At 49.6% G+C, this 27,610-nt stretch overlaps 2 protein-coding genes and 1 long non-coding RNA gene across 4 annotated transcripts in view; 2 read left to right on the top strand and 1 right to left on the bottom strand.

Annotated features, from left to right (window-relative positions):
• The first annotated feature begins 10,200 nt into the window (after window positions 1-10,200).
• FAM32A (family with sequence similarity 32 member A) lies at window positions 10,201-15,796 on the top strand. The gene is made up of 4 exons (XM_068536807.1): window positions 10,201-10,317; window positions 10,408-10,549; window positions 14,270-14,323; window positions 14,626-15,796. The coding sequence occupies exons 1-4, from the start codon at window positions 10,244-10,246 to the stop codon at window positions 14,692-14,694; spliced, it is 339 nt and encodes a 112-aa protein (XP_068392908.1). The 5' UTR covers window positions 10,201-10,243; the 3' UTR covers window positions 14,695-15,796.
• Window positions 10,865-14,251, bottom strand: LOC137759974 (uncharacterized). The gene is made up of 3 exons (XR_011073219.1): window positions 14,113-14,251; window positions 11,028-11,096; window positions 10,865-10,916 (listed from the first exon to the last, which is right to left on the bottom strand). It is a non-coding gene; the product is annotated as an uncharacterized lncRNA (long non-coding RNA).
• Window positions 15,797-17,976: 2,180 nt separating the features above from the next.
• AP1M1 (adaptor related protein complex 1 subunit mu 1) overlaps window positions 17,977-27,610 on the top strand; it is a 30,244-nt gene continuing 20,610 nt past the window's right edge. The window contains exons 1-3 of one of the 2 annotated variants that reach the window (XM_068536806.1): window positions 17,977-18,136; window positions 23,740-23,896; window positions 26,387-26,454. In XM_068536806.1, the coding sequence (XP_068392907.1) occupies window positions 18,095-18,136; window positions 23,740-23,896; window positions 26,387-26,454 (267 nt within the window). In that variant the 5' untranslated portion in view covers window positions 17,977-18,094. Of the gene's footprint in view, window positions 18,137-23,385; window positions 23,625-23,739; window positions 23,897-26,386; window positions 26,455-27,610 lie in introns of those variants that run through there. The other variant, XM_068536805.1, reaches the window with a different exon arrangement.

Below are 27,610 nucleotides of genomic sequence, written 5' to 3'. Positions count from 1 at the left end.
AAGATCTAATGAGATCATTAATACAACCCCCCAAAAAGTATTTGACCACTGGATACAAGCAAGTTCTAGGCACATAATGGTAAACAAGCTAGATGAGGTCTGCATTGGAGGTGATGGTGAGGATGATGTTATGGCTTGAGAAAAGCAATCCAATGTCTAAGTTTGGGTTAAATAACGCCAGAGTTCTTTATTGCAGGACTTGTCAGAGGCTTTAATATGTTAATGTGCCCCATGCATCCTCAAGGGGTAAATACAATGTAGCAGCTCCCAACCTTATTAAGACTCAGAATCCTCTTGGGCAGAAAATCTGGGGGTTGAAAGTTCCCAGCCTGGCACTCCCTGCCCTTCTCACTCTGGATCTGGCCTCCTTCCACTTTCCTCTCCTGCTCAGCCCGTTCCAGCCCCACACCCCAGGCCCCCTGAATCACTCTTGAGTCTTCCCCTTCCCTCATCCCCACTCTCCCTGGCCTGGACCATTGCAGTTCCTCCCACAAGACTCCTCTGGCTCCTGCCTCAACTTCCATACTTTGCCCCAGCGTGTGAAGCCATCTTGTAAAATATGACTATGATCAAGCTTTAAAGACCCCTCTGAAGATGATTTTTTGGGGAAAAAAACCTGACAATACCAAGTGTTGACAAAGATGTGGAGCAACTGGAACTCTTATACATTGCGGGTGTGATGCAAAATGGTACAGCCACTATGGAAAATGGGTTGGCAGTTTCTTATAAAGTTAAACATACACTTACACATGACTCAGCAATCCCACTGCTGGGTATTTGTCCAGGGGAAATGAAAACCTATGTGCACACAAAAACCTGTATGTGCCCACGAAATAGAGACAATATTTGCAAATCATATAACTGGTAAGGGACTAGTGTCCAAGCTATATAAAGAACTATTAGAAGTTTACAACAAAAAGACAAATAACCCAAGAAAAAAATGGGCAAATGTTGGGGGGAGGGAGGGATGAATAGGTGAAACACAGAGGATTTTTAGGGCAGTGAAACTACTCTGTATGATACTATAACAATGGCTCTGCATCGTTACACATTTGTCCAAACCCATAGAATGTACAACATGAAGAGCAAGTTCTAATTAAACTATGGACTCTGGCTGATGATGGGTCAATGTAGGTTCACCACCTGTGACAAATGTGCCACTCTGGTGGGGGATGTTGATATCTGGGGAGGCTGTGCATTAGTGGGGCAGGAGATGTAAGGGAAAACTCTGAATATCTTCTTCTCAATTTTGCTGTGAACCTAAAACTTCTCTAAAATCAAAGTCTATTAAAACAAAACAAAATGGGTAAAGGATTTGAATAGACATCTCTCCAAAAAAGATATACAAATGTCCAGTAAGTATGTGAAAAGATGCTCGACATCACTAGTAATTAGGTAAATGGAAATCAAAACTACAGTGAGATACCACTTCACACCCACTAGGATGGCTATACTAAAAAAGACAGACAATAACAGTGTTAGCCAGGATGTGGAGATATTGGAAACATCATACACTGCTGGTGGGAATGTAAAATGATGCAGCCGCTTTGGGAAACAGTCTGGCAGTTCTTTAAAAATTTAAACTTATAGCTACCATATGACCCAGGAATTTTTACTCCTAGGTGAAGAGAATTGAAAATATATGTCCACATAAAAACTTGTACGTGAAAGAAAAGTAGAAACAACCCAAATGGCCATCAATGGGTGAATGGATAAAGAAATTGCGGTCTATCCATACAACGGAATATTATCCAGTCATAACAAGGAATGATGCACTGATTCATGCTATGACGTGGATGAACCTCAAAACCATTATACTGAGTGAAAGAAGCCAGACACAAAAGGTCACATGTTGTATGATCCCATTTATATGAAATGTCCAGAACAGGCAAATCCACAGAGACAGAAAATAGATACATGGTTGCCAGAGGCTGAGGGAGTGAGAATGGGGAGTGACTTCTAATGGGTATGGGGTTTCTTTTTGAGGTGATGAAAATGTTCTGGAACTGAATAGTGGTGAAGGTTACACAACATTGTGAACGTACTCAATGTGACTGAATTGTGCACTTTAAAGGGTGACTGTTATGGTATGTGAATTATATTTCAGCTTTAAAAAAATATTTTGTACATAAATTTTTATAGCAGCCTTATTCATAACCTTCAAAAACGGGAAACAGCACAAATGTCCTTCACCTGGGGAATGGATAAACAAACTGTGGTTTGTCCATACAATAGAATACTACTTAGCCATAAAAAAGAATGAACTATTGATATGCACAGTGTGAATGAATCTCAAATGCATTACGCTTAGTGAAAGAAGCCTCACTTCCTTCAAGTGAGTCAAGAAGACATCTACTAGATGATTCCACTTATGTGACATTCTCAAAAAGACAAGACTATAAAAACAGAAAATATATTAATGGTTGCCAGGGGCTGGGGGGCGGGAGGGGGAACAAGGGAATTTTGGGGGGTGATGGAACTGTTCTATATCTTGATTGTAGTGTTGGTGACATAGCTGTATTCATTTGTGAGAACTCATAGTACTGTACACAAAAAGCGTGAATTTTATTGCCTGTCAATACATTTTTTAAATGAAGACAATAACAAAACTAATTTTTAAAGACCTCCTTGCTCCCCATTGCCTCAGGATTGAAGTCCAAATTCCTATGCCTGACCCCATCAAACACTTTGTGATTTGGTTATGTAACTCCCCCCCAATTAATTAATGTTCAATTAATGATTGAACATGTACTGTGTGCCAGGCACTGTCCTAGGTCCTGGTAATACATTCGTGAAAAAAATGAGTTCCTGATCTCATGGATCTCACATTCCAGTGAGCAAGCAACCAAATAAACACATAATTAGTCAGGAGGGCTAAGTTCTAAGAAGAAAAATAAAACAGGGCAGAGATAGAGAGAGATGAGGGTGAGCTATGTAGATTAGGAAGGGAAGGCACCTCTGTTGGGGTGACATATGAGTAGTGACTGGAAGGAAGTGAGTGGGAAGTAAGCTGAGTGGGAAGAGAGTCCTTGGCAGTGGGAACAGCAAGTGCAAAGGCCCTGAGGCTGGAGCAAGCATCACACAGTTGAGACAGAGCAAGCCAGCCAGTGCTGTATGTAGGGGCTCAGCAAGCACTAACTATGATTAAGCTAATTAATAACTGTTAATTAAGCTTCTGCTCATGTCTGCCATTAGAGGCTGCTTCTCTGATACACCAGCTCCAATGATGGAATTTTTTTCTTTTTTGCATTTCCAAGAAATCATTTTTCATGGTATAAATAAATAAATTTTATCTTGGCATAGATCAATTTCAGCTTTATTATGATAAACTATATGCAACAATACCTTATAGTATATCCTGGACTTCAACCATGAGGCAATGGGGAACAAGGAGGTCTTTTTAAATCTCCTTATAATATAGGCTATAGGACTTTCCTGGTGGCACAGTGGTTAAGAATCCGCCTGCCAATGCAGGGGACATGGGTTCGATCCCTGGCCTGGGAAGATCCCACATGCCACAGAGCAACAAAGCCTGTGCGCCACAACTACTGAGCCTGCGCTCTAGAGTCTGTGAGCCACAACTACTGAGCCTGTGTGCTGCAACTACTGAAGACTGTGTGCCTAGAGCCCGTGCTCCACAACAAGAGAAGCCATTGCCATGAGAAACTTGCGCACCACAAGAAAAGTAGCCCCCGCTCTCCACAACTAGAGAAAGCCCACGTGCAGCAAAGAAGACCCAACACAGCCAAAAAAAAAAAAAAAACAATAATAATATAGGCTATAGAACTCAGAATCATAATAACAATACTGCATGTCACTAATCATCAGGGAAATGCAAGTCAAAACCACAATGAGATATCACTTCACATCTGTCAGGATGGCTACTATCAAAAAACAAAAACAAAACAAAACAAACAAAAAAACACAAAAAACAAGTGTTGGCAAGGATGTGGAGAAATTGGAACCCTTGCACACTGTGGGTGGGAATGCAAAATGGTGCAGCCTCTGTGGAAAACAGTATGGAGGTTCCTCAAAAATTAAAAATAGAACTGCCATATGATCCAGCAATCCCACTTCTGGGTATACATCTAAAAGAATGTAAATCAGGACCTTGAAGAGAGGTTAGCATTCTTATGTCCATTGTAGCACTGTTCACAATACCCACAATATGGAAACAGCCTAAAAGTCCATCAATAAATGAATGGATAAAGATGTGGTATATATATAAACAATGCAATATTATTCAACCTGTAAAAAGAAGGAAATTCTGCAATATGTGACAACATGGTTGAACTTTGAGGATGTTTGCTAAGTGAAATAAACCGGTCACAGAAAGACAAACACTGCTTGATTCCACTTATATGAGATATCTAAAATAAATTCTTGGAAGCAGAGGGTAGAAATGGTTGGCAGAGACTTGGGGGAGGAGGAAATGAGACGTACTAATCAATAGGCATAATGTTTCAATCATGCAAGATGAATAAGCTCCAGAGATCTGCTGGACAACATTGTATCTCTAGCCGACAATAATGTAGTATACACTTTGTTAAGAGGGTAGATCTCAAGTTAAGTGTTCTTACCACAATAAAATAAAATAAAATACATGCAACTACCATATGACCCAGCACTTACACTCATGGGCAACCCCCAGAGAAATGAAAACTTATATTCACACAAGAACCTATAATGGCTATTTTATTCATAATAGCCCAAAACAGGAAACACCTCATTTGCCCTTCTTCATTGTAATTGAACCAAACTTGGGCCTGCTTGCCTGTATGCAGCAAACCCAATCTACTGACACCAGGTCTTGGTGAAGGAAAGTTCGGTGTTTTTTGCAAGGTGCCCAATGCAGGGCCAAACAAGAAGAATGGGCAGCTCATGCTCAAAAGACCTGAACTCCCTGATGGCTTTCAGGGAAGTGTTTTTAAAGGCAAGGTGAGGGAGAGGGTCATAGGGTATGGGATCAGCTCGTGTATGTCCTTTTGATTGGTTGGTGGTGAGGTAGCAGGGCGGTATTTGGGGAATCTCAATCATCAACCTTCTGGTTCCAACCGGTCTGGGGTCTATGTGCTGGTGGTCAGCATGCAGTTAATGTCTTCCATCTGGTAGGGGTTTTAGTATCTGCAAAACAACTCAAGGATATGGCTCAGAATATTATCTATAGACCTTGAGGAGGAACCAAAAGTCCCTTACTTTGTTTAACGGCTAAACTATTATTATTTTGTCTCACTTGACTATTTTCTTTTGTTTCTGCATCTTCTCACTTCTCTGATTAAGTTTGCTCTTTGGAACTTGGGGAAGGCGTAGGAGGCTAAAGCTTGTCTACAAACAAGAGGTGGAGGACATGGGGTGTGTTCCCAGGAAGGCCCTGCAGGGTCCTGCTCAGTTTCATCATCACATCATACCAGGAGCTATACCATGTCAACAACAACGTTGGCTTTGGTCACTTGGAAGGCGATATGTCCCATGTTTTCCCACCATACCCTATGTTTTTTCCCTTTCCATACCCTATTCTTTGGAAACAGTGTGGACTGTCTTAAAGAAATGCTCCTTACAGGAGTCCTTGATGGCATAGAGGGAGATGTCATGTGATAAAGCACAGGCATTGACAACCTAGAGTTGGAAAGTGATTTTGAAGAGTATACTCTGAATATGAAGACATTTAGGAAGCCTTAACTGATTTACTGGTTTTCTTTGTATGTATACACAGCAGTAGCATATAATGAAAATCTCAAGACTCTTTAAAAGGATATAAAATAAAATTTCTAAGGGATCGAAAGCATTGTGTCATAGTTCACTTGTCACATTTTCCCTCTTAGAACACAAATTATCAATGGGGGTAATACTGCCCCCAAGGGGGTGAAAATTGGTTTGGGAGGAGGAGGTGACAAAAAAATCTTAGATATTTCAGTGGTTTGTGGCCCTCCAAAGCTTAACCCTCCCTGGCAAAATCTTATTCATCAGCATTTAACTTCTCTCATTAAATTAAATTAAAATGGTCTCTTTAGGGGGTAATAAGGGGGGGAAAAATGTTGAAAAACACTTTCTTAAGGTTTATAAAATAGTGATGCATCTAATTTGAGTGGATGGCCTCATAGTGGTTAACAAAAGCAAGGATCAAACACTACTCAGTGTGCATTGGATTATGTCTGTGCCTCAGTTTCCCGACCTATAAAATCAGGATGGTTTACATAATAGGGTGGCTGTGAGAGTAAATTAGATGATCTCCATATGAGTCCATATAAAGTATTAGCTGTTGTTTTTATCATCATCATCACTCCCATTTTATAAAAGAGGAAAGAGAAGCTCAGAGACGTCAGGCCACTTGCTCCAGGGCACACAGCCTTGGAAGTGCCAAAAAGGAGCTCCAACCCTGCTGGGTTGGCTTGGGGAGGACAGATTTCCACACCTGAATCTGTCCTGTCCCTCCCTGCGGAGTTGATTCTGTCGTGGACAGCCCCACAAGTAGGCTGGCATCACTTGGTCACCCCCATTCACTGGCACAGGGAAGCCCGTTCTTTCTTTTTCTTTTTTTAAAATTTGTATTGGGGTACAGTTGATTTACAATGTTAGTTAGTTTCAGGAGTACAACAAAGTGAATCTGTTATACATATACTTACATCCACTCCTTTCTTGGCGATCTCATCAATTCCGGTTAGCCAAAGGTTGAGCGTATGGTTGGAGAATTGGGCAGTCGTTTGCTGCCCCCTGCAGGTAGAATGGGAAAAGGCAGGCATCGTGCCCTCCTTTGTCGAACCCCTCTAGATTTGGGGGCACTTGCTTCTCTCTTCTTCTCTCTCCTCCACCCCCATAATGCCCTCCAAAAAAGGTCCCTGGCACAATTTGGGCAACAGCAGTCCAAATTTAAATGCACAAATGCACATAATCTTGGACTCAGCAATTCCACTGCTACAGAGTCAGGCCACTTGCAAAAGTCAGATAAGATTTGTGGGCACCTAGATGGTCATTGATTGGGGAGGGCTTCACTCAGCCACAGGACATCCAGCTTTGAGGAAGGTGGGGGGTGGAAGTGTACCTGCTGTCTTGTAAAGAGCTTCAAGACATTTTGATAAGTGAAAGGCTGAAGGCAGAAATAAAAGAACATCACAAAGATAAACATATGTGTGTATGTATATATATATATATATGTTGGCATATACACATTTTGTGCTGCAAAGAATCAAAATGAACTTGTTAATCGCTTTGGAAGGAGGTGGGAAGGGAAGTTTCTACTTTTTTGTTTTTCTTTCTTTCTTTTAACCTTTTTTTTTACTGTGTGGTTTTCTTACACGGAACATGTGGATTTATACATATATCTTAAAGTCAGCAAAGGATTATGGGAGATTTTTGGGCTTCTTCCCTGTTTCTCTCAGTGTTAAAAACCCAATGATAAAATTTTTAACTCAATACATAAAAGCAGTCACAGTATTCTGATGGGGCAAGGGTCAGTGACAAAGCAAGTATAGAATAAGATCCCATTTTTATTTTTTAAAATTATAAATAATAATAGACTGAAATAAAGAAATCAAAACACTAACAGATTTTTTTTTTCTGGATGGGAGCGATTTCTACTGTCTTCTTTGGGTTTCTCTGTATTTTTTTCTATTACGTATTCCACAATTAATGTTTGTATATCTTTTGTAATCTGAAAAAAAATAGATACACAGCATTGTGAATGTATTTAATGTTGATGAATTGTACAATTTAAAGTGGTTACAATGGTAAATTTTATGTTTTGTGCTATTTACCTGGTTGGTTATTGCAAGGTTACTTTTCTTTACGGGATGGTAGGAGTCTATCAGGCAGATGACCTAACTAGTGCTGACCAGGCAATTCCTGATTGACTAGTTTGAGATTCCATTTCTGGAAGAGCCAAAACTGTCTCAGTTTGGTGAGTCTCAGTTTGGTGATGTGGCACTTAGTATAAGTGACTCCATTTGAGGTCTGTTGTCTTGTTTGTTTTTTAGCAGTGTGTAGGTTCCAGCTGTGGGAGAGAAGAGACTATTGTCTTTAAATCAAGTTCTGGACTTTCCATTTACTGAATTGAGGCTTATTTACTACGTAAAGTGAGTTTCCTCTATGTCACATGAAAAAATGAGAGGAGAGCCATGGGGCTGACAGCATTTTCATCCAGGGCAGAGGAAGATGATCCACATTGAAAAATATAATGTTTAAAAGAATGGAAGGAAACAAAGATAGAACTGTGTTTTGGTTATGACAATAGTTCTGCTTATTCAACAAACAAATTACTTGTGATATCAGGGAATTAAAAGCCCAACTCACTGGAGTCCCAAGTGTTATGACACTATTAGATCAGGTTTTTTGGTACACCTTCTGCAACTATTTTCTCTTATCACAGCCTCAAAGCCAGAGTGGCTGAGAATCAACATTTTATTCTGAGGAAAACCAAATCTTGCTACAATTCTACCTCAAGAAGCAAAGGCATCTGGAGTGAGCCCAAGAGAAATGAGAACTATGTCCATACAAAGATATATACTATGTTCACAGAAGCTCTATTCATTATAGCCACAAACTGGAAACAACCCAGATATCTATCCACAGGTGAGTGGATAAGCAAGTTGAATACATTTATATATAATGGTGTTACCGAACCAAACTTGGGTCTGCTTGCTTGTGTGCAGTAAAGCCAATCTACTGACACTGGATTGTGGTGAAGGAAAGTGTAGCGTTTATTGCAGGGTGCCAAGCAAGGAGTCCAGGTAGCTAGTGCTTAAAAGGCCTGAACTCCCTGAAGGCTTTCAGGGAAAGATTTTTAATGACAGTGTGAGGAAGGGGTATTGTGGGGTATGTGATCAGCTCATGGACTTTCTTCTGATTGGTTGGTCATGAGGCAATTGGGAGTCAACATCATCAATCTTCTGGTTCCAACAGGTCTGGGATCTATGTGCTTGTGGTCAGCATACAGTTAACTTCTTCTACCTGGTGGGGAAACCCTCAAAGGGTATGGCTCAGAATATTATCTGTAGCCCTTGAGGAGGAACTAAATGTCTTTGACTTTGTTTTTGTTTTTTAAGTATTTATTTATTTATTTTGGCTACGCTGGGTCTTAGTAGCGGCATGCGGACTCTTAGTTGTGGCATGCATGCAGGATCTAGTTCCCCAACCAGGGATCGAATCCAGGCTCCCTGCATTGGGAGCGCAGAGTCTTAGCCACTGGACCACTAGGCAAGTCCCCTTGACTTTGTTTAATGGCTAAACTACTATTACTTTGTCTTCCTTTCTTTCTGCATTGTCTCACTTCTCTGATTAAATTTACACTTTGGAACTTGGGGACAGCCTAGTAGGCTAAAGCTCTTCTACAAACGAGAGGCAGGCAGAAGACATGGTGGGTGAGTGGGTGGGGGTGGGTGTGTTCCAGGAAGGGTCCTTCTCAGTTACGATGGAATAACACTTACCAATAAAAATGCAGTACTGTTATACCCAGCAACAGGAAGAATCTCAAACACACTATGCCCAGTGCAAGTACTCTAACTCAAGAGAACACACGTTTTATGATTCCACCTATATGAAACTTTTAAAAAAAGACCATTATGACCTGTAGTGAGAGAAAATAAATTTGGAGTTGCCTGGGGAAAGGGATGGGAGAATTAACTGTAAAGAGGAACAAAAGAATTTGGGGGAGAAGGAATGTTCTTTATCTTGATTCTGAAGGCGATTACATAGGTGTATAAATGTGACTACACTCGTGGAAGGCTACAATTTAAATGGGTGCATTTTACTGTTTATAAATTGTACGTCAATGAAATCGATTTTTATTTTAAATACCACGAACATATATTTCACATACTACCGTCATTTACTAAAAGCTGAAAAACTAACGAGTACTTATTAGGCTTACAAAATTAGGTTATCTATTGAACCCTCAAAATATGGCAATAAAGGAGAACAGAGCATTCAAATACGCGCAAAACACTCAACAGAACGTTGGGTTTTAGGAAACCGGTGCTTTGTCAAAAAGGTTTCCCAGGTCTAGGTGCCCAAGGCGGGGGAAATTGGAAGTGGGCGCCAAAACCGGAAGTGTGGCAGGAAACAGGATGCAGAAGCTGGGGACGCGCTTGACTCTCCAAGTCCGGCCCTGAACTCGGAAGTGTGGCCCACGTCCAGATGCAATTACGCATGCGCACAGCCTAGATCGGCCAATCAAAACGAAGGAAGGCGGGCGTTCAGGTGAAAATAGGGAAGTGTGGCCTTTTTACGTTCCGGACGTCAGCCGGGCGCCATGGAGGCCTACGAGCAGGTCCAGAAGGCGCCCCTGAAGCTGAAAGGCGTGGCAGAGCTCGGAGTGACTAAGCGGTGAGTCCCGAGAGGTTGTCCCTTTGAGCCTCTTCCTGAGACCCCGGAGCGTTGCCCTCTGACCCGCCGTTACCCCGTCTCCCCTCCCAGGAAGAAGAAAAAGAAGGACAAAGACAAGGCGAAACTGCTGGAAGCGATGGGAACAAGCAAAAAGAACGAGGAGGAGAAGCGGCGCGGCCTGGACAAACGGACACCGGCCCAGGCGGCCTTCGAGAAGATGCAGGAAAAGCGGGTAGGGCGGGTGGGAAGCCTAGGGATGTCCCGCATCGCTGGCCTGGGTCTCCGGGGGTGGATTCAGAGGCAGGACCCGGAGACCCGTAACCGGGATCTACCCCAGAACGCTCCGGGGAGGGCAAGCGGTCAGTGAGGACCTTAATTCCGGGGAGAAGATGCTGCGTGAGTAAGAGAGGAAGAGTCCACGGTGGGGGAGCTCCGAGGACAAGAAGGTTTTCTGGCCGGCTAGGACCGCAGAGGGGAGAGCTAGAGACCCGGCTTTGGATTCCAGCGCTGTCGCTCGTTTGCCCCGTAACACTGGGTCAGTGACTCACCTCTTGATGCCTCAGTTTCCACATATGTAGGGATCAGGATCATGCTTTCTCCTAAGAGGGATGGGAACTTTCGATGAGGTAACGCGGGCAAATGGCACTCAGTCCGGCATAAAGTCAGTGCTCAATGGATGTTAGCTGTTGACATTAAATGGGCATACTCACTGCTGTAGGTCACCACGAAGTGTTCCCATGACGACTTCGGCAGCTTCAAATACGTTGTATTTTCAGGCTCTGAAAAATGATTTCTCTTAATATTAAGTACTTAATAAATTTGGGTGGCGGAGGATAGGAGAGGTCAGCGTAGGATAGATACGTTCAGCGCATTGTGTTTGGCGGGAATAATCAGTCTAGGCCAGTGGTTCTCAACTGGGGGCCATTTTGTCCCCCACCTCCAGCCCCAAGGGGACATTTGGCAATGTTTAGAGACATTTTTGTTTGTTACCACTTGGGTGGGACGGGGCTGGGCAGAGATGCAGCTCAACATCCTGAAGTGCTTGAGACAGTGTCCCCCAGAGCAAGGATTGATCTGGCCCGAAACGTCAATAGTGCCCAGGCTGAGAAACGCTAACGGTGGTCTTGGTGATTTGGTCCAGTAACATCAGGAAAAAGTTAACTCATTACTCCCAGGCCTAATTGAGTCATAGAAGAGAAAAAGGAGAGAGAGGGAGAGAGACTCACCGGCTTTGACACGACAGACCTGCGTCCCATTCTGTCTCTACCACTGTTGGTGGTGTCTAGACAAGTTGGCTCACCTCCCACACCTTAAATGCTTCATCTGTAAAGTGGGACTCAAGTTCCAACCTCATAGGTGGTGAGGACTTAACAAGTGAATGCACTTAAGCCCGCTCCTTAAGGTTATCGTCAGAGGCGGGACTGGGATTTTACTGCTGGAGTTGGGGTGCAGAGGGGGAGAGGCTCATGCAACCATCAGAGTGACTAATAGTGGCCCCTCAGAGTAGGGCAGTAATAGTGGAGGTGATGGAAGGTGTCGGGTTTGGGATAGGTTTTGAAGGAAGAACAGCCAGATTAGCTGATGGGTTGGGTGTGGGCTGGGAAAGGGGAATCAAGGATGACCAAGATTTTTGGTGGGAGAAGCTGGGTGAATGAAGGTGCTGTTTTACTGAAATGGGAAGGACTGTAAGTAAAGCAGGTTTCTAAAGTGGGGGGATCAAGAGCTTCATTTTAGAAGTTAAATTTGAGGTGCCTGTTAGAAACCCAAGTGGAGAGTTCTCATGGACAGTTCGATACCTGAATCTGCAGTTTAGAGGAAAGGTCTGGGCCCAGATAAACATTTGGGAATTGCTCTGGGGACTGCATGAGATCCTTTGAGGAAGGATAGTGACAGAGGAGGTCTAGGATCTGACCCCTGGTGATCAGAGGGTGGCAGAAAAGAAATTGCAAAGGAGCACAGGACGGAGGGATACCAGGAGAGAGTGTGTCCTTAGGAGCCAAGTGGAGAAAGTGTTTCAAGAAGGAAGACGTGATCAACTGTGTCATACGCTGGCAGGAGGTCTAGGCGGGTGAGCACTCAGAGCCCTTAGTTGGCATTTGGTATGAGAAGGAGGAAAGGCTGATTAGAGTGGATCCAAGTGGGGGCAGGGAAAGGCAGAGATGGAGACAAGGATTAGAAATAAGTCTTGGGAGATTTGCTGTCAAAGGGAATGGAGAAATGGGCCTCTAGGTGGAGGGTAGAAGGTCAAGGTGAAGTTTTCGTTGTTGGCAATGAATACCAGAAATACTCCTGAGGGTTTTGTTTGACCCAGCAGAGGGAGGAAGGGGGGCAGGAAGAGAGGGAGAGAAAGAGAGGGGAAGAGAGGGAGGTGCATGAGGTGGATGAGAGAGAAGGGAGCAGGTGTGGACAAAGCGAGGTACAGTTAGGAAATGCAGATTCCCTTGTGGAAGAGTGTTGGATTGAGCACAGTGGGCTTTATAGGCTGGACAGCTCCTGGAAGGAAGGCTCCAGCCTGGTGGAAAGGATCAGAGCTTGGCATTTCCAGTCCCATCACCCACTGTGCACTCTGGTCCTCATTTTCTCTTGTCTGTGAAGTGGGGTTTGCAACAGCACCCATGACACCCGCTGAATTTGGTGCGTGGAGTGAGAAGAGGGAGGGCGGAGCCCGCCAAAGTGCCTGGCATTGGTGACAGCTGGTCAAGTCAGTGTGGCCTCTTGTGAGGAGACACGGGCCTCACGTGGGCTCACAGCAGCAGGAAGGGGCAGGGATGGACAAGGCAGATACTTCAGAGGGAGAGGGAGTGTCAGCCAGGTGAGAGCTGACTGGACACAGAGGGAGATGAAGAGGCAGCAAAGGAGAAGAGGAGGGAAAGGGAGGAGCAGCCAGGGGGCAGTCTACAGTATATCTCATGCTTTTGTGGGTTGCCTGGGCTTAGCTGGGTGGTTCTTCTGCTGGCCTCCCTTGGAACCTGGTGCAATCAGATGGCAGCTGGGGCTAGAGGCCCATCTGGGCTGAAAATCCAAGATGGCTTCACCATCACATGTCTGGTGCCTCATTGCTCCTTCCATGGCCTCCCTCCCCACATGTCATCTCATTCTCCAGGTCCTTTCTTTGCAGCAAGGTCATCAGACTTCCCGAATGGTGGCTAGCTTCCAAGAACACAAGGCAAAACCTGCTAGGTGTCCTTACAGCTTCAGCCCAGCACTGGCACTGCATTCTGTTAAGTAAACCATGTCACAGGACCAACCCAGAGTCAGTGCGACAGAGGACTGCACCAGGGCACCAGTACCAGGCAGCTCGGTTCATGGCGGGGGGGCCACCAAAGTGAGTCGGCCACAGTCACCCAGCTAGTAAGTGTAGAGCCAGGTGCGGCCCCAGCTCTTGTCTGGCTCTGCATCCCATGCTCTTAACTCATACCAGCTAAAATTGGTGTTAAGCATGAGGGGTCGGGTAGGTCGTGGTGGTACAGGATGCACGTTCCAGAATCATACTTGTCAAGGCGATCTGGATCTTGTAACCCTCTTGGCTCTGTGTACCGTCACTCAAGCACCTACTCTGTGTCAGCCTCTTTACCTTCCTCATTTATCATCCTTCCTCAGACCCCTTCTGAGGCTTTCTTTTTCTGCAAACTGGGAATGCAGTCAGTTGCCCAAGGATGCAGGAAGCACATGTACAGCTCCCAGCGGAGTCTCCTTAAGTCAGTGCTAGGACGCTTCCCGCCACTCAGACCAAAGGGCAGCTGATGTGAGTTCCCACTGGGGTGTGTTACGGTCAGGCATCCCTGCTGGACCCACCTGAGTGGAGTTGAGGGAGGGGCGAGGTGTTCACCCTGAGACCTCCAGCCATTCTAAGTGTGAGAGCCAGGCGGGCCGGGGGCTCTCATCTTCCATCGCGTGTTGGCCTGGGCTGCATCAGGCATGTGACTCCCCTCCATTTCTCTCCTCTCTTCAGCAAATGGAAAGGATCCTGAAGAAAGCATCCAAAACCCACAAGCAGAGAGTAGAGGTAAGTCACGTGCTGGTGAGGGAGACTGAGCCATGCAGGGACCAGGCTGGGCCCAGAGGCTAGGAGCCTGGTAGAGAAGCCACTGGAGTGTTGGTGGGGAGGGGCTTTACCCAACCTCCGCAGGGTCATATAAGGGCAAGGCCAGGGTTCAGGCATCTATAATGCCGGGCAGGGTGGCTTTGAGAGGAAGGGGCTCACTGAGGAGAGACAGGATGTGGAGAAGTGGGAGTGGGCAGTGCTGCGTATCCCTAGTGCCTTGCTTGGGTCTGTGTTGACGTGGGCTTTCTCCTCGGCTTTCCCAGGACTTCAACAGACACCTGGACACACTCACGGAGCACTATGACATTCCCAAAGTCAGCTGGACAAAGTAGCCTCCCCGCCTGGGGTATGGAGTGGCATCAAGGAGAAGCAGAAGGCAAAGCGGGGGTTATATTTGGTGCCTTTGGTATTTTCTGGAAACATTCTTTTACACACATCCTTGCATCATCTGCTGAGACAGTGCTTTTCAAAGCTGTATGTCCTCGTTCTGGAACTTGATTAAAATAAGACCGTCCTTTTACTCTATTTTGATTTCTCCGTAGCACATAGAAGAGAAACATTTTTAGTGTGGAAAGTGTATCCAGAGATTAAGGTTATTTCTGTGTAAGTGCCATGGAAAAGTGGTTTTACCCCCGAGTTGTATCTGACTCTTTGACAGCCAGCCAGCTGGCTTTGCCTGGATGAAACCGACTCCAGAGGACAAGGAGCTAATGCCAGCCTAGCCTGCAGCATGTAGACCCCTGTAGGGCCCTGCACAGGCTGCCCTTCCAAGCTCCCTCTAGCTTGGGGCTTATGCTCTCCCATCCAGGGCTTGGGGAAGCCACTTGCAGCTTCACGGTCTTCAGACTGCCCCCTCAGCCTCCTGGCCAGTGAGACAACACAGCCTGGGAAACAGAACAACCACCTAAGGCAAGGATGGAACGTACACCTTGTCCCTTTCTAAACCTGTGGCCAGCGTGTAGCCTCTTCTCCCAATATCCCCATTCCAGACATGTCTAGTGGGTGTTGCCATGGCAGGCATTGCCTGTCAAGCACAGCATTCTTTGTAATGGAACCCAGACACAGCCTGCCATCTTACCTTCAACCCTGGGCTCCGAGCAGCCCCCCCGTATTTATTCAGAGTTGGCACATAACATGTTTGGCGTTACTGGCCTAAGGACACCTCGAGGGTGATGGGACCGAGGCAGACCCCCAGCACAGACAGACGTGGGTGTAGTCGAAAGGAAGGACTCAGGTTCCCGTGCTGGAGAGCCAGGATCTTTGAGGGCCTCTGTATACCCACCAGATAAGGATCAGATTGCATATGCTGTTGGGAAAAAATGTGTTGACATAGATGCTGAGAGAATAAGAAAGGCAGAAAACAAAACCATGTGTTGGGTTTGGGACTGTCATATGTGAAATGCAGAATAAAACAAAAAAAATTATTAACTATGAGTCTGAGTATCATAATTACAGGCTGTTTGACTACCACTAGAAACACTGCCTTTAGGATTATCACACACAAAGAATGTGCGTACCACAAAACAACTATTCTCCCTCAATTTGGAGAAAATTTAGATGACGTGTTTCCACCTGGGGTTTGCAACCCACCTAAAGGAGGTGACATACTCTCTCGCTAGCATGGCTCCTTGCGGTGGATTCCCCCACTGACTGGTAGAAAGGCACTTTCAGGCCTTTGCCATTCATGAGTCAGCAGTTGGGGTCTGTGAGCATGATGCAGTGGCGCTGTGAAAAGCCTGCTTCAGTAGTGGGGAAGACAGCTATTCCAATTCTCCCTGCCCATCAGATCACTCCAAAACTGAGTGACTGAAAACAGTGGAATTTCTCTCTCACGATTCTGTGTGTTGACCATGCCCAGCTGGATGGTTCTGCTCCATGAGGTGTAGTTTAGTTCATGTGTAAGTTACATTGACTTACCTGGGGCCAGAACGTCCTCCAGAATCTCCCTTTACATAACCTGTTCCATCGCCAACACAAGTCATTGCCAAACCCACTCTGGGAGGGAATTACACAGGGCACGAACACCAGAAGATGTGGTTTATTGAGGGCCATCACTTACAGTCTACCACAGTGGTTCTCAAAATCTGTATGTTAGGCTCTCCTGGGGAGCATTAAGAACCACTGATGCTGCCTGGGGTGGGGTTCCGTCATGAGATTTTTCAGAGCTCCCCAGGTGACCCCAGCATGCAGCAAAGTTTGAAAAACTCTGGTCTAGCACAGTCAGTATGGTCTTTTCTGAGATGTCACAGAGGTCAAATCTGACTTATACATTAATTGCCAAGAATGAAATTCAGATATGATTCAAATTCCTGCCTCCACATGTGGAGAAAAGGAGGTTACAAGTAATTTATGTGTAAACAGTGTTTACTGTGACAGTACTCCTGGCACTTGGAAGTCTTTGTTTCCTCAAAAGACTTTTGTCCTCCTAGGCCCCCGATACTGTATTAAACATCTAAAATGCCCACAGCAAGCCTGAAAAGAAATCCTCCATAATGGAAAGGGTTGCCTCTCCTGGGTGGCTTTTCTTTCTGCCTTATGCTTTTTGGCATTTCCTCAGTTTTTCTTCAGTGAGATGTACAGTTTTGTAGTTAGAAAAAAGACATGTTTTTCTAAAACACTGCAATAAATTGGGCAAGGTATGAGGCTAGGCACGGTAGGATTTCTTAAGAGAGAGTTGGTGTCAAAAAGCCTCAGTTGGCTGCTTTGTGGAAGAATTCTTCCAGCCCAGGATTCACTTGATAACCTTTAAAGATTCCAGTTTTCTTCTCTGGATTTTCTTGCACTTACATCTCTACCCCAAGTAGAGGATATACGACCACAGAGTTGCAAAAACTATCTTTGAAAACCCCAAGTGGAGGTAGTAGAGAAGATAAAAGATAAGAGAGAGGCAAGCAGCCTGGGTAAATGGTTCTGATACTGCAGGACTGGGCCCAGGGCACTGTGATGGTTCATTGGGACAGAATGCAGGCATTTCTCCAAAGGCTGAGTATTCATAAAAGCAAATAAAATATAATTCAATTAGATTAATTGGGGGTCACAGTTTGCATTACCCACAGTGACCACTAACTACAGAAATAAATCACCTGCTTTTTGCCTAGGTTCAGTGGGGTGTGGCTTTCAGGAGATCATTTCAGGCAATAAACTGGCACACTTGTCCACTGACAAACGTTGACACTGACGGGTGACAGGAACTGACTGTTGATACGGCTCGATTGCCAGAGAGTTTAACTTCTTTCCAAGTAACCACCACCTTACCCCTCCCTATAAAGGGTATCACAATTGGTGACTATATTTGTTTTCGACTTTCCCACCAGGCTATGAGTTCCATACGGCTGGGCCCCAGGTGGGTTCAACCACCAGGATCTCTTACCTAACTTGGCCCACAAAGTGGGGTTTTCAGCTGCAGGGGCTTCGCCCAGTCAGGCAGCTAGAGTGCCCTGCCTCAGTCGGCCCGGCCCGGCCCGCCCCTGCCCCTCTCGTCTTACTTCCGTGATGCTTGAGGGAGGAGCGGGAAATTAGGGCGCATTGGACATACTGCGCCTGCGCACCCTGCGCCCTGCGCCGGCGCATTCTTGGCAGCTCGTCCCCGGCCGGACATAACGGTCCGCGCGCGGCTCCCTGGACCGGAAGTGGAAAGGAACTGTCGCGGGGCGCGCCCGGCCTGGCTCACCGCCTGGCAGTCCCCGCTGTCGCCGCCGCCCTCGGCCAGTGCCGAGGCTTTCCGCAGCCGCCATGTCCGCCAGTGCCGTCTACGTGCTGGACCTGAAGGGCAAGGTACCGAGGGCGCCCCACCTTCCGCGTTGCCAAGCAACTGGCAGGGGCCTCGCCCCATGGGGACCCACCCTGTTGCTAGTTAACCGGCCAATGGGAGCCATCCTGGTCTTAGGCAAGGAAGCCGTTTGGCCTCACCTGAGGCCTCCACCCTGTTGCTAAGTATCCAGGAAGGGATCTTAGGTCCTCCTTAGCCCTGCCTCGTTGCTAGGTAACGCGGTGGGCTGCCGCCGTTGCCAGGTAACCGGCTGCAAGACCCTCATCCCCACCCCTGTGGGTTGGTGGCCCAGGCCTCCGTGGGGACCTCGGTGAAAGCGAGGCCACGGGGAGCGCGGGCCGCAGCCCGCTTGGAAGCCAGGCCTGGCGCCGAGGGGCTGCACGACCCTTGACCAGAGGTGGTGAGGCGTTGCCGGGACAATGTGCCCTCGGGCCAGTCCCGCCCTCTGGGAGCGCAGCAGCTTATGTTTATTCAGCGGTTTTTCTGTGCCAGTCCCTGTAGGGATTTCTTAACGTTCACTGGGACATTGAGTTACAACGGTCAGGTGAAGTGGGTGGTGGGAGTGCCATTTAACAGAGGGAGAAACTGAGGCACAGAGAGGCGATGCAACCTGCCCAAGGTCACACCGGTCACAGAGAAGTGGCAGGTCTAGGAGTTGAACCCAGAATCATTTGTTCATTCAGCTGATATTTGAGGAGCACCTACTAAGTGCCAGGCAGGGTGCTAAGCCTTGGGCTGCCTTTGGGGGGCAAAATCAGAATCAGTCCCTGTCCTTCTGGAGCTCACAATCTGGTGGGCGAGAGGGACACTGATCTCAAAAAGCACAAATAAATATAAATTGCAGTGGTGGAGCAGTGATGATATAATAGGGAGAGTCAGCCTCTGCTGGGGGTCAGGAAGGGCTGCGCAGGGGGAGTGACAAACCCGGCTGAGACATGAAGGAGGAATTGGACATAACTAGGACTTGGGTGCCTTTCCCAGGGGTTTTTGGGAAAGCTTCATAAAGGAGGGATCTCAAAACTTTTCAGAAGTGACCTGCTGCCTTCCCCCAAGTCCATCCCGGCTAGAAGCCAAGCGAGTATCTGGCCTCTTGCATTGGGGAGTAACAAGAATAGGACAGGACCAACAATATTAAACAAGCCCCACATCAGTGAGTGAGAGAAACATGGGTGTCGGGCCTAGGTGAAGTGGGCAGTAGTTAGCTCAGAAGCAGTAGGGAGTGAAGAGGTGAAGTGACTGTCCCTTGCTGTTCCACTCCCCACCCCCAGCACTTTCCCAGAGTCCCTTAAGTGGGTTGCCTGCCTTGGATGCCACCCAAAGTCAACAGCTAGTGAGACCCAGTACTAGGCTCCCTTCTTCAACCTTCTTGGAGGCAAAGAAAGACACAGGGCACACCAGGGGCTGGGAGGGTGCAGTGTTCCCCAAGTCTTTGTAGCACGTGTTCTTGTTTCCTCCTGGCCGCTGTGTCGCCAGAGGTCCTACAGGCTGCCTACTCAGATCACTCATTTCTTCAGCAAACATTTCATGAGCACCTAGTAGGCACCAATTCCAGTGCGGACCATCGCTCTGTGACTGAGAAGTTAGGGCTGGGCTCAAAACCTGTCTCTGCTGCTCAGCCGCATGACCTAGGGCAAGTGTGTGAACTCGCTGAGCAGGCACACCAGACAGGCTCAGCACCACCCATAGGCCACAGGCCACGTTAGTCCCCACGGACCTAGAGCTCTGGTAGGGGAGGTGCATGGAAGCTGACAGATCCAAGCAGACGCATGGATCCAAATGGTCAGATCCCATTAGCCACAAGGACAAGGCCCCAGGTAATGCAGTTACCCAGCCTCAGTTTGGGCTGGCGGGAGGAGAAGTGGTTACGAAAGGCTTCCTGGAGGAGGGAGACGCCAGACCTGGGAAGGTGACCAGGTGGCAGTCAGGCGAACGAGGAGGTGTCACAGTGAGCCCGCTGGCGCTGGCAAGCCAGCAGTCCTGGGTAATGCTGGAGCCTGGAGGATGGCACCAAGAGGGCCGTGGGTGTTGAGGATGTCCAGATGGGAGAGCAGGACAGAGGGGACCACTTTGATCCCAAGAAGGAACAGCCACCATAAGGAGACAATAGCCTGGAAGAAGCATGATTATACGTGCCTTTCAGGAAGCTCCTGAGGCAGCTGTGGGTTTGCCTCCCGTCCTCAGTGACCATCACGCCATTTATTATTCCACTCCCCACGGACCTCATGTTTTGAAAGTTTGCCTTCTGCGCAGACTGCATTTAATAAAAAATAAGGTCAGGAAATTCACAACCACACATCTACCTGCCAGCCAGAGCCTCTGATCACCGAGGAAACCAGCAGGGCCACATTCAGCTGATAGAAAGCCCTCCATGGATATTTCTCTGCCCTTATCTTTCTTGCTTCTTTGCAGCTTCTGACACCACTACTATGCTCCTCCTCAGCAGGCTTCTGTTGGCCTCGAGGTTGCTGTGCTCTCTATTTTCCCTGTTTCTCTCACCGACTGCTGCCCCTCATCTTCTGCCCTCCCCTTGGATGTCGGCTCCTCGTGCTTGGGCCTGGTGTGCCTCCCATACTGTTGCTCTCCTTGAGGCAGGCTTTGATTTATGTCACTGCCAATGACTCTCAAATTTGTTCCGAAGAGCACTTATCTGGAGATCCACTGGCCTCCAGGACACCTTGGAGGTCGCACAGCCACCGCAAACTTGGCATTTCCCCAGATGAGCTCCCCGCCACCCGCCAGCCCTGCTCTCTCTCCCCATCTCAGTGATTGACACCACCATCCATGCAGCTGCCCACATTGGAGACATGGGCATTGTCCTGGCCTCCTTTTCCTCACTGCCACGTTCACTGCACAGACTTTACTGAGCATCTACTGCAGGCCAGGCTCTGTTGTGGGTGCTGGGACACAGCCGTAACGAGACGAAAGTGGTCACTGTTCTCAGGGAGTGTTAGACTCTGGTAGAAGCGACAGATGATAAATGAGGATATGAATATATAATGCAGTGGTGATGTGGGCAGTGAAGGTAAAGTGGGCTTGGGAGTGGAAAGGGGCAGGATATCATTTTAGCCAGGGTGAGCAGGGAAGACTTCTTGGAAGAGGTGCCATCTGAGCTGAGGTCTGCGAACCGAGAAGATCTAGGCCAGGGCGTTCTGGGCAGAGGGAACTGCAAGTGCAAAGTCCCTGAGGCAGGAGCAAATGTAGATCGCTTAGAGAGAGCTAGGGTGCTGGCCAGGATGGCTGGAATGGAGTGAGCCCAGGGAGCATGGATGGAGAGGCACTGGAGGGGCTGTGAAGACATGCCATGGGGATGGACTTGCAGTTTGTTCTGTATGAGGGGAGGCTGGGGTAGCAGCAGTTTAAACAAGAAGCAATCTGATCTGATTCCGTTTAAGAAGGCCTGTCTCACTCTCTGCGAGGAAGGAATTGTGGGGTCAAGATCAGCAGCAGGGGTTGAGGATTGTCTCCTCATTGTTGCCTGCCTCCCTCCAATCTGTCCTGTCTCCTGCCTTTGTCCTGACCTGCAGCCTGAGCTCCAAGGCTGCCCCTACTCTACCTAACCAGTGCTCCTGGGTACGCCCACATGGGCTGCACCCCTAACCCCATGGCTGTAGCCACACTGGTCCCTCTGCTTCTATGTGCCTGTCCCCTCAGGCCTCAGTTTGAAGGTCATACCCTTGCAGAGTCTCTCATTTCCCCCTGACCAGGTAGCTGTCTCAGTGCAGGGACCCTGTTTGTCTTGGTCACCCCTGTGTCTCCAGGCCCAGCATGATGTACGGTAGAAGGTATGAATGAGTGGACCTCTCTGCAGCCTTGGTGATGAAGGTGGGCAAAATAAATTGCTCCCTGCTCTTTCCTTTGAACACACTGGGGGCCCGGGGACTCCATGCCTGTGGCATCCCCCAAAATTGGATACCTGGGGTAGAAGGTGGGCTTGGAAAGCCCAGGAAAGCAATATTTATGAAGCAGAAGTGGCCCTGCTGGGAGTGAGAAGTGGGGTTAGAATCCTGGCTCACCGTTGTTTGCTGTGTGACCTCAGGCAGGTGGTGCCACCTCTCTGGACATCACTGTCCATCTCTTTAAAAATACCAGTCCTGCTTCATGGTGGGGGGAGTATATGAGGCAATATATACTCCTGGCAAAGAGTATGTGAGAGGGTACGTGGGAATCCCTGTGCCAGGGCCTGGTCCAGGTACCCACAAGCTCACCCACTGGGTGCTGAGTCTCTAAGAGGCCTTCTGAACAGCAGTGAGGGCACAGGGTCCCTTGCCCATAGGCCACAAAGGAGAAAGTAGAAAAGGAAGGTTCTCTCTTGCCCGCTCACTCGCCCGCTCTCTCTCTCTCTGGCTTGAAACAGTAAGACAATGTATCTTACGAAACTACAGGTTCTGAGGCAGGCGGCTCCCAGGCTGGTCAGCTCTGTGGTGTCATTCTCAGCACATTACTGAGTTACGCCGCCAGCTGTCCTCATGGACACACAAGAGTGGCGGCAGCTCTAGGCGGCATCTCCAAATGGGGCCTTGCTCAGCATGGCATAGCTTCACACCTCCTTTTTCATTCCTTCAGGGAGGTGTAACTTCCATGTAACAGACTGTGTTTATTTAAAGCATATAGTTTGATGAGTTCAGTCATTGTGTATACCCAGGAAACCATAAGCACACATTCTATCACCCCCTAAAGCTTCCTCACACCCGTCTGTATCCAGCGTGTCCCCAGGCAGCCACTGATGTGTTTTCTGTTACCATTTCCCAGGATTTATTTATTTAAGTGGAATCACGTAGATACATTCTCCATTGTCTGGTTTCTTTCACTCGGTTCAGTGATCCTGAGATTCTCTCATGCTGTTGCCGGTGTCAGCAGTCATTCCCTTTCATAGCTGAGGAGTGTTCCGTGGTGTGGATGGACACAGTTTATGTCTCCGTTCACCTGCTGAAGGACGTTGGCATTCTCGCCAGCCTGAGTCTATTTAAAATAAGCTGCTGTGAGCACCCATGCACACGTCTTCATGTGGACGTGTGGTTCCTTTCTCTTGGGTGACTACCTAAGAGAGGAATGGCTAGGTTATAAGCTGGAGTATAACTTTCTGAGAACCTGTCAAACTTTACCAAAGTGGTTGTCCCATTTTCCTTTCCTATCGGCAGCGCTGCTGCACATCCAAGCCCACAGGCCGTGAGAGATGAGGGGAAGGGCTTCTCTTCGGGCCACAGGCAGGTTCTAGCAGATGCGAACACTTAGCAGTGTCCCTCTCCTGACACAGGCAGAAGAGCAGGGCTCATTAGCACAAAGGCTCTGAGAAGGTCTGCAATGAGAGCCTACGGGACATTGTTTAACCTGGCATCTCCCGAGTGACGCGGTCCTGGACTCTTGCCCCATAGCCCACCCCCAACGCTCCCTCTGGGAAGATTCCCACTGGCCCCTGTGGAAGTTCACTTGGCGAAATGCTTTCCTTGAGGAATCCCCTGGGGGATGGAGATCGGATGGCCCTTTGATGGACAGGTGTGTTTGGGGTCCCTGGAGGGAAGGAAGCTGGTGCATCTCATCCCCCACCCCAGCCATCCAGCTGGTGGAACTCAAGATGAAAGTGTCTTCCCTCTCTTCCACCTCCACGCAGGTGCTCATCTGCCGGAACTACCGCGGCGACGTGGACATGTCGGAGGTGGAGCACTTCATGCCCATCCTGATGGAGAAAGAGGAGGAGGGGATGCTGTCACCTATCCTGGCCCATGGGGGAGTCCGCTTCATGTGGATCAAGCACAACAACCTGTATCGTATCCCTTGGCTGGGGTGCTCCCAGGGGGCTCCTGTGTGGACATGTGTGTGCATACACACACACGTGCAACTGAGGGCTGCCGGCCCCTGCCCCGGCTGACCCAGGGCTGGCTCAGGCCAGTGGGGGCCATGAGGCACAGCCCTGTCTTTCTGGAGCTCCCTGCTGCCCAAGGATGACCAGTGTGACAGAGGTCCAAGGAGCCAGGAAGGGTTCCCTGAGGAGGTGACATCCTGGAGGAGACCGGCAGGAAGGCCACAGGAGTTGGCCGGCACGAGGAGCGCTAGCCCAGGCGAAGTCCCATTCCGAAGCTGCAGTGGGGGTGACCGGAGCGCTGGAGGGGGTTGCCTGGTAGGAGCAGGGCCCAAGTGGTCAGCAGGGTGTGCACTGCAAGGCCTCACAGGAAATCACCTTAAGTGTGTTGGGAAGTCTTTGGAAGGTCTCAGGCAGAGGGGTGACACGGGCATGTTTGCATTTTCTGAAAGTCTCTGGCTGCTGAGTGGACGCCAGACTTCAGGGATCAGAAGTGGACATAGGGAGGGGTAGGGAGGCCGAGGTTGGCATCCACGTGGGTGGGGTGGTGGCCTGGACCATGAAGGGTGGTGGGATACAGAGGAGGGGAGAGATTCCTCCCAACCCTGCCCAGATCTCAGAGTCCCCCATGCTCAGGCTCGTGTGGAGACCTGGCTGAGCCAGTTTGCATCCGTGAGGTCTGACCGGCCCCCCCATGGCTTTGGTCAGGCACATTCCGGTATCCGCACTGCTGCAAGAAGGGCGTGGCTTTGCAGCACACAGCCCTGTTCAGACCCAAGCTCCAGTAGCTATGTGACTGGAGGCAAGTCCTCACCTTCCCACGGTCCAGTGAGAGCAGGACGGTTAGGGTCCGTTGAGCTGGTGCATATGCATCACACCCGGCAGACGTGGGTTCTGTCCCCTTTCCCATGTTCATGGAGACACACAGGACCTTGCTAGTGCAGGTGTGGTCCACGGGCCCGAGCATCCCCTGGGAGCCTTTTGGAAATGCAGAATCCCAGACCCCATGCAGCCTTGCCGGGTCAGAATCTGCATTGTAGCAAGGCCACCCCTAGTGATTTGTGTACATGTTACAGGGTGGGAGGTGTTGGCCTGGGACCTTCATCCAGTGCCCTGAGGTCTGGCTCCCTTCATCGTGCCTCTGTTTCTTCACCCCTCTCTGGAAGGCCTCAGGGGCAGCTCTGTAGAGTATGGCAGGTGGCCTGTGAGCCAAGAGTTGGCTATCTTGGAAGCTGCCCTGGGTCTGGGCAGTGGTTGCCCAGGTATGGAGAGGAGGGAGGGGCAGCTGTGTCAGCGCAGCAGGAGCCGTCAGACCAGTTTCCACTTGGGCCCCAGTGTTTCACGCATGGGCAGCCAGGGAGGAGACATTGAGGGCTTGCCCCTCTGGGTGCCAGTGCCCAGCACACCCTGCCTGAGTGGACACCCTCTCACCTCCAGCCTGAGTTCCATCGTCAGGTGGCAGTTTCCAGCAAGGCCCAGCCATGAGGGTCAGAGGTGCCCTCCGCCCCTCCTTAGAAAACACCTGGACGGCATGTTGCCCGGACTAGAGGTGGGAAGCCAGCACTCCTTTGACTGGCCCAGCTCCATTTCCTGGGGCCCTGCGCTGGGCCGGTTGAGGCAGGAAATGAGGTGGAGGCAGTCCCTTTCTCCCTCCCAGAGCTCACAGCTCGGCCCTGGGGTGGCACAGGCTTGTTGTGAATGGCCAGGGTGCAGCGCACAGGAACTGGCCTCCCTGGACGGCTTGAGGCCCCTTAAGGAAGGAGGAACAGGAAGTGCCCAGTATACACTGACCCCAAAAGATGGGGACATACCCCCCACCCACCCCCCGTCCCCCCCGCCCATCAGAGGGAGTGTGCCAGACACTTTACATACATCACCTCAGTAAATCCACTCTCAGGCCCTCATCATACTAGTGAGAAAATGGAGGCTTCATTCAAAAGGTTTGCTTCAGGGGTAAAGGCTCAAAGAAAGGCTTGAGCTAGAATTGGCCCCGGCTGCTTCCGCCGGAGCCTGCCCGGGGAGCCCTGGACCTCAGGAGGGTCACGTAAGCGATGGGCTTTGGAGAAGAGCCGACTGTGCTCCTGCTTTCCGCTCTGGGATGACCCGCACTACCTCCTCCTGCCGCAGGCTGCTCACCCCACCTGAAGTGCCCTCTACCACACCCTGGGCTTCAGCCCTCAGCTCAGGCATCACCTCCTCAGGGCAGCCCCCGCTACCCAGCAGCTGGGGTGGGTTCCCTGTGCCCCCTGCTGCCCCTCTGTCAGCTGAGCGCTCCCTGGGAGCCGGGACCTCCTCTGGCTGTAACTGCTGTGTCCCAGGCCCAGCTCAGACCAGGAGCTCGGTAACCCGCTGAGGGCCGAGTCATGGCTTGGGGTGGCTCCAAAACACGCAGTGAACTGGGGTCTGTGGGGTGGCAGCCCAGGCCTCTGACTGCTCCTTAACTGCAGCCGCCACGCAGTGGTCGCCACCTCTAAGAAGAACGCGTGCGTGTCACTGGTGTTCTCCTTCCTCTACAAGGTGGTGCAGGTGAGTTGAGCCACAGGGGTATCCGTCGCCCTGGCACTGCAGTGTGCCTCGCCATACCAGCCACCCAAGGGCTGCAGCATCCCTAGGGAGTTTGGAGCTGGAACCCCCAGAAGAGGGATGGGGGAGCTCCACGTGATCCGTGAGTGGGGTTCTGCAGCCTTAGTTGCCCCTCTGCCTGGTGAGGAGAGGAAAGTGAATGGGAGGTGGGGCTCAGGCCAGGGGTGCGCCATGACTCCAAGAGGGACAGGTACGCCCCCTAGCTGGCTGTGGAAGGGTGGACGGTAACCCGATGCGTCAGAGATTCGGAAGGTGGGATAAGCAGGAGGAGGGCGGAGCCAAGTTCTGCTCAGAATCTTGCGGGGTTGGGGGTGGGGGGAGTGCCTAAAGGCGCAGAGGCCCGAGACCCTACCTTGGAGAGAGGTGACACACAGCAGGCCCAGCTGACAGTGAGCTGGGGAGGCAGAGAGCAGCACATGCAAAGGCCCTGGGGTGGGAGTGCACGTGGTGCAGTCAGGGAACATCAGGCGGGCCAGTGTGCTCAGGACAGAGTGCGGGGCTGCTGTCAGCAAGGTGACAGGGCTAGACCATAGGGGTGGGCGGGGTGGGCGGGGTGGGCGGGGGTGGGATGTACAGGGCCTAGTGAGGAGTTCAGATTTCATTCCAAGTCTTGCGAGAGATGGTGGAGGGCACTAAGCAGGAGACTGACAAGACCTGATTTGAGGTAAGATCATCTCTGGCTGCTGAGTAGAAAAAGCACTTGAAGGCAGCTGGGAGGCCAGACAGGTTTCCAGGAGAGAGATGGAGGGGCGCGGCCAAAGTGGGGGCTGTGGGGTTGAAGAAAGTGGGCAGCTGGGCCCAGGAGGCCTGGGGTGGGCCCGGGAAAGCTTTCATCCCTCAGATGGTGCCCTGTGCAGCCCGATCAAGAGGCACCTACGCCAGACGCTAGGGAACAGGCTGGTGTGGGCAGTGAGGACATGGGGGCAGGAGAGCAGCATGTCCCCCGGGGAGGCCCCGAGTGCAGGCTGAGGGGTAGGCCTGCATTCCGGAGCTGTCGCAGGCCGGGCTGCGCTGCCTGTGGTTTCAGAGGAGAGGCCCAGCGGTTGCAGTCCTGGGGTGTGGAGACGGGGAACCGGGAAGGAGGAAGGTTCTTCTCCCT

This window comes from Eschrichtius robustus, chromosome 2 (genome assembly GCF_028021215.1).
Source record: "Eschrichtius robustus isolate mEscRob2 chromosome 2, mEscRob2.pri, whole genome shotgun sequence".
Classification (NCBI taxonomy): domain Eukaryota; kingdom Metazoa; phylum Chordata; class Mammalia; order Artiodactyla; family Eschrichtiidae; genus Eschrichtius; species Eschrichtius robustus.
The sequence above is the reverse complement of the archived record's forward strand: the minus strand, read 5'-3'. Positions and strand labels throughout refer to the sequence as shown.

Coding starts and splice junctions, on each gene's coding strand:
- FAM32A (XM_068536807.1), top strand. CDS start 10,244: ATGGAGGCCTACGAGCAGGTCCAGAAGGCGCCCCTGAAGCTGAAAGGC. Junction 10,318..10,407: donor GAGCTCGGAGTGACTAAGCG/GTGAGTCCCGAG, acceptor CTCCCCTCCCAG/GAAGAAGAAAAAGAAGGACA. Junction 10,550..14,269: donor AGAAGATGCAGGAAAAGCGG/GTAGGGCGGGTG, acceptor TCCTCTCTTCAG/CAAATGGAAAGGATCCTGAA.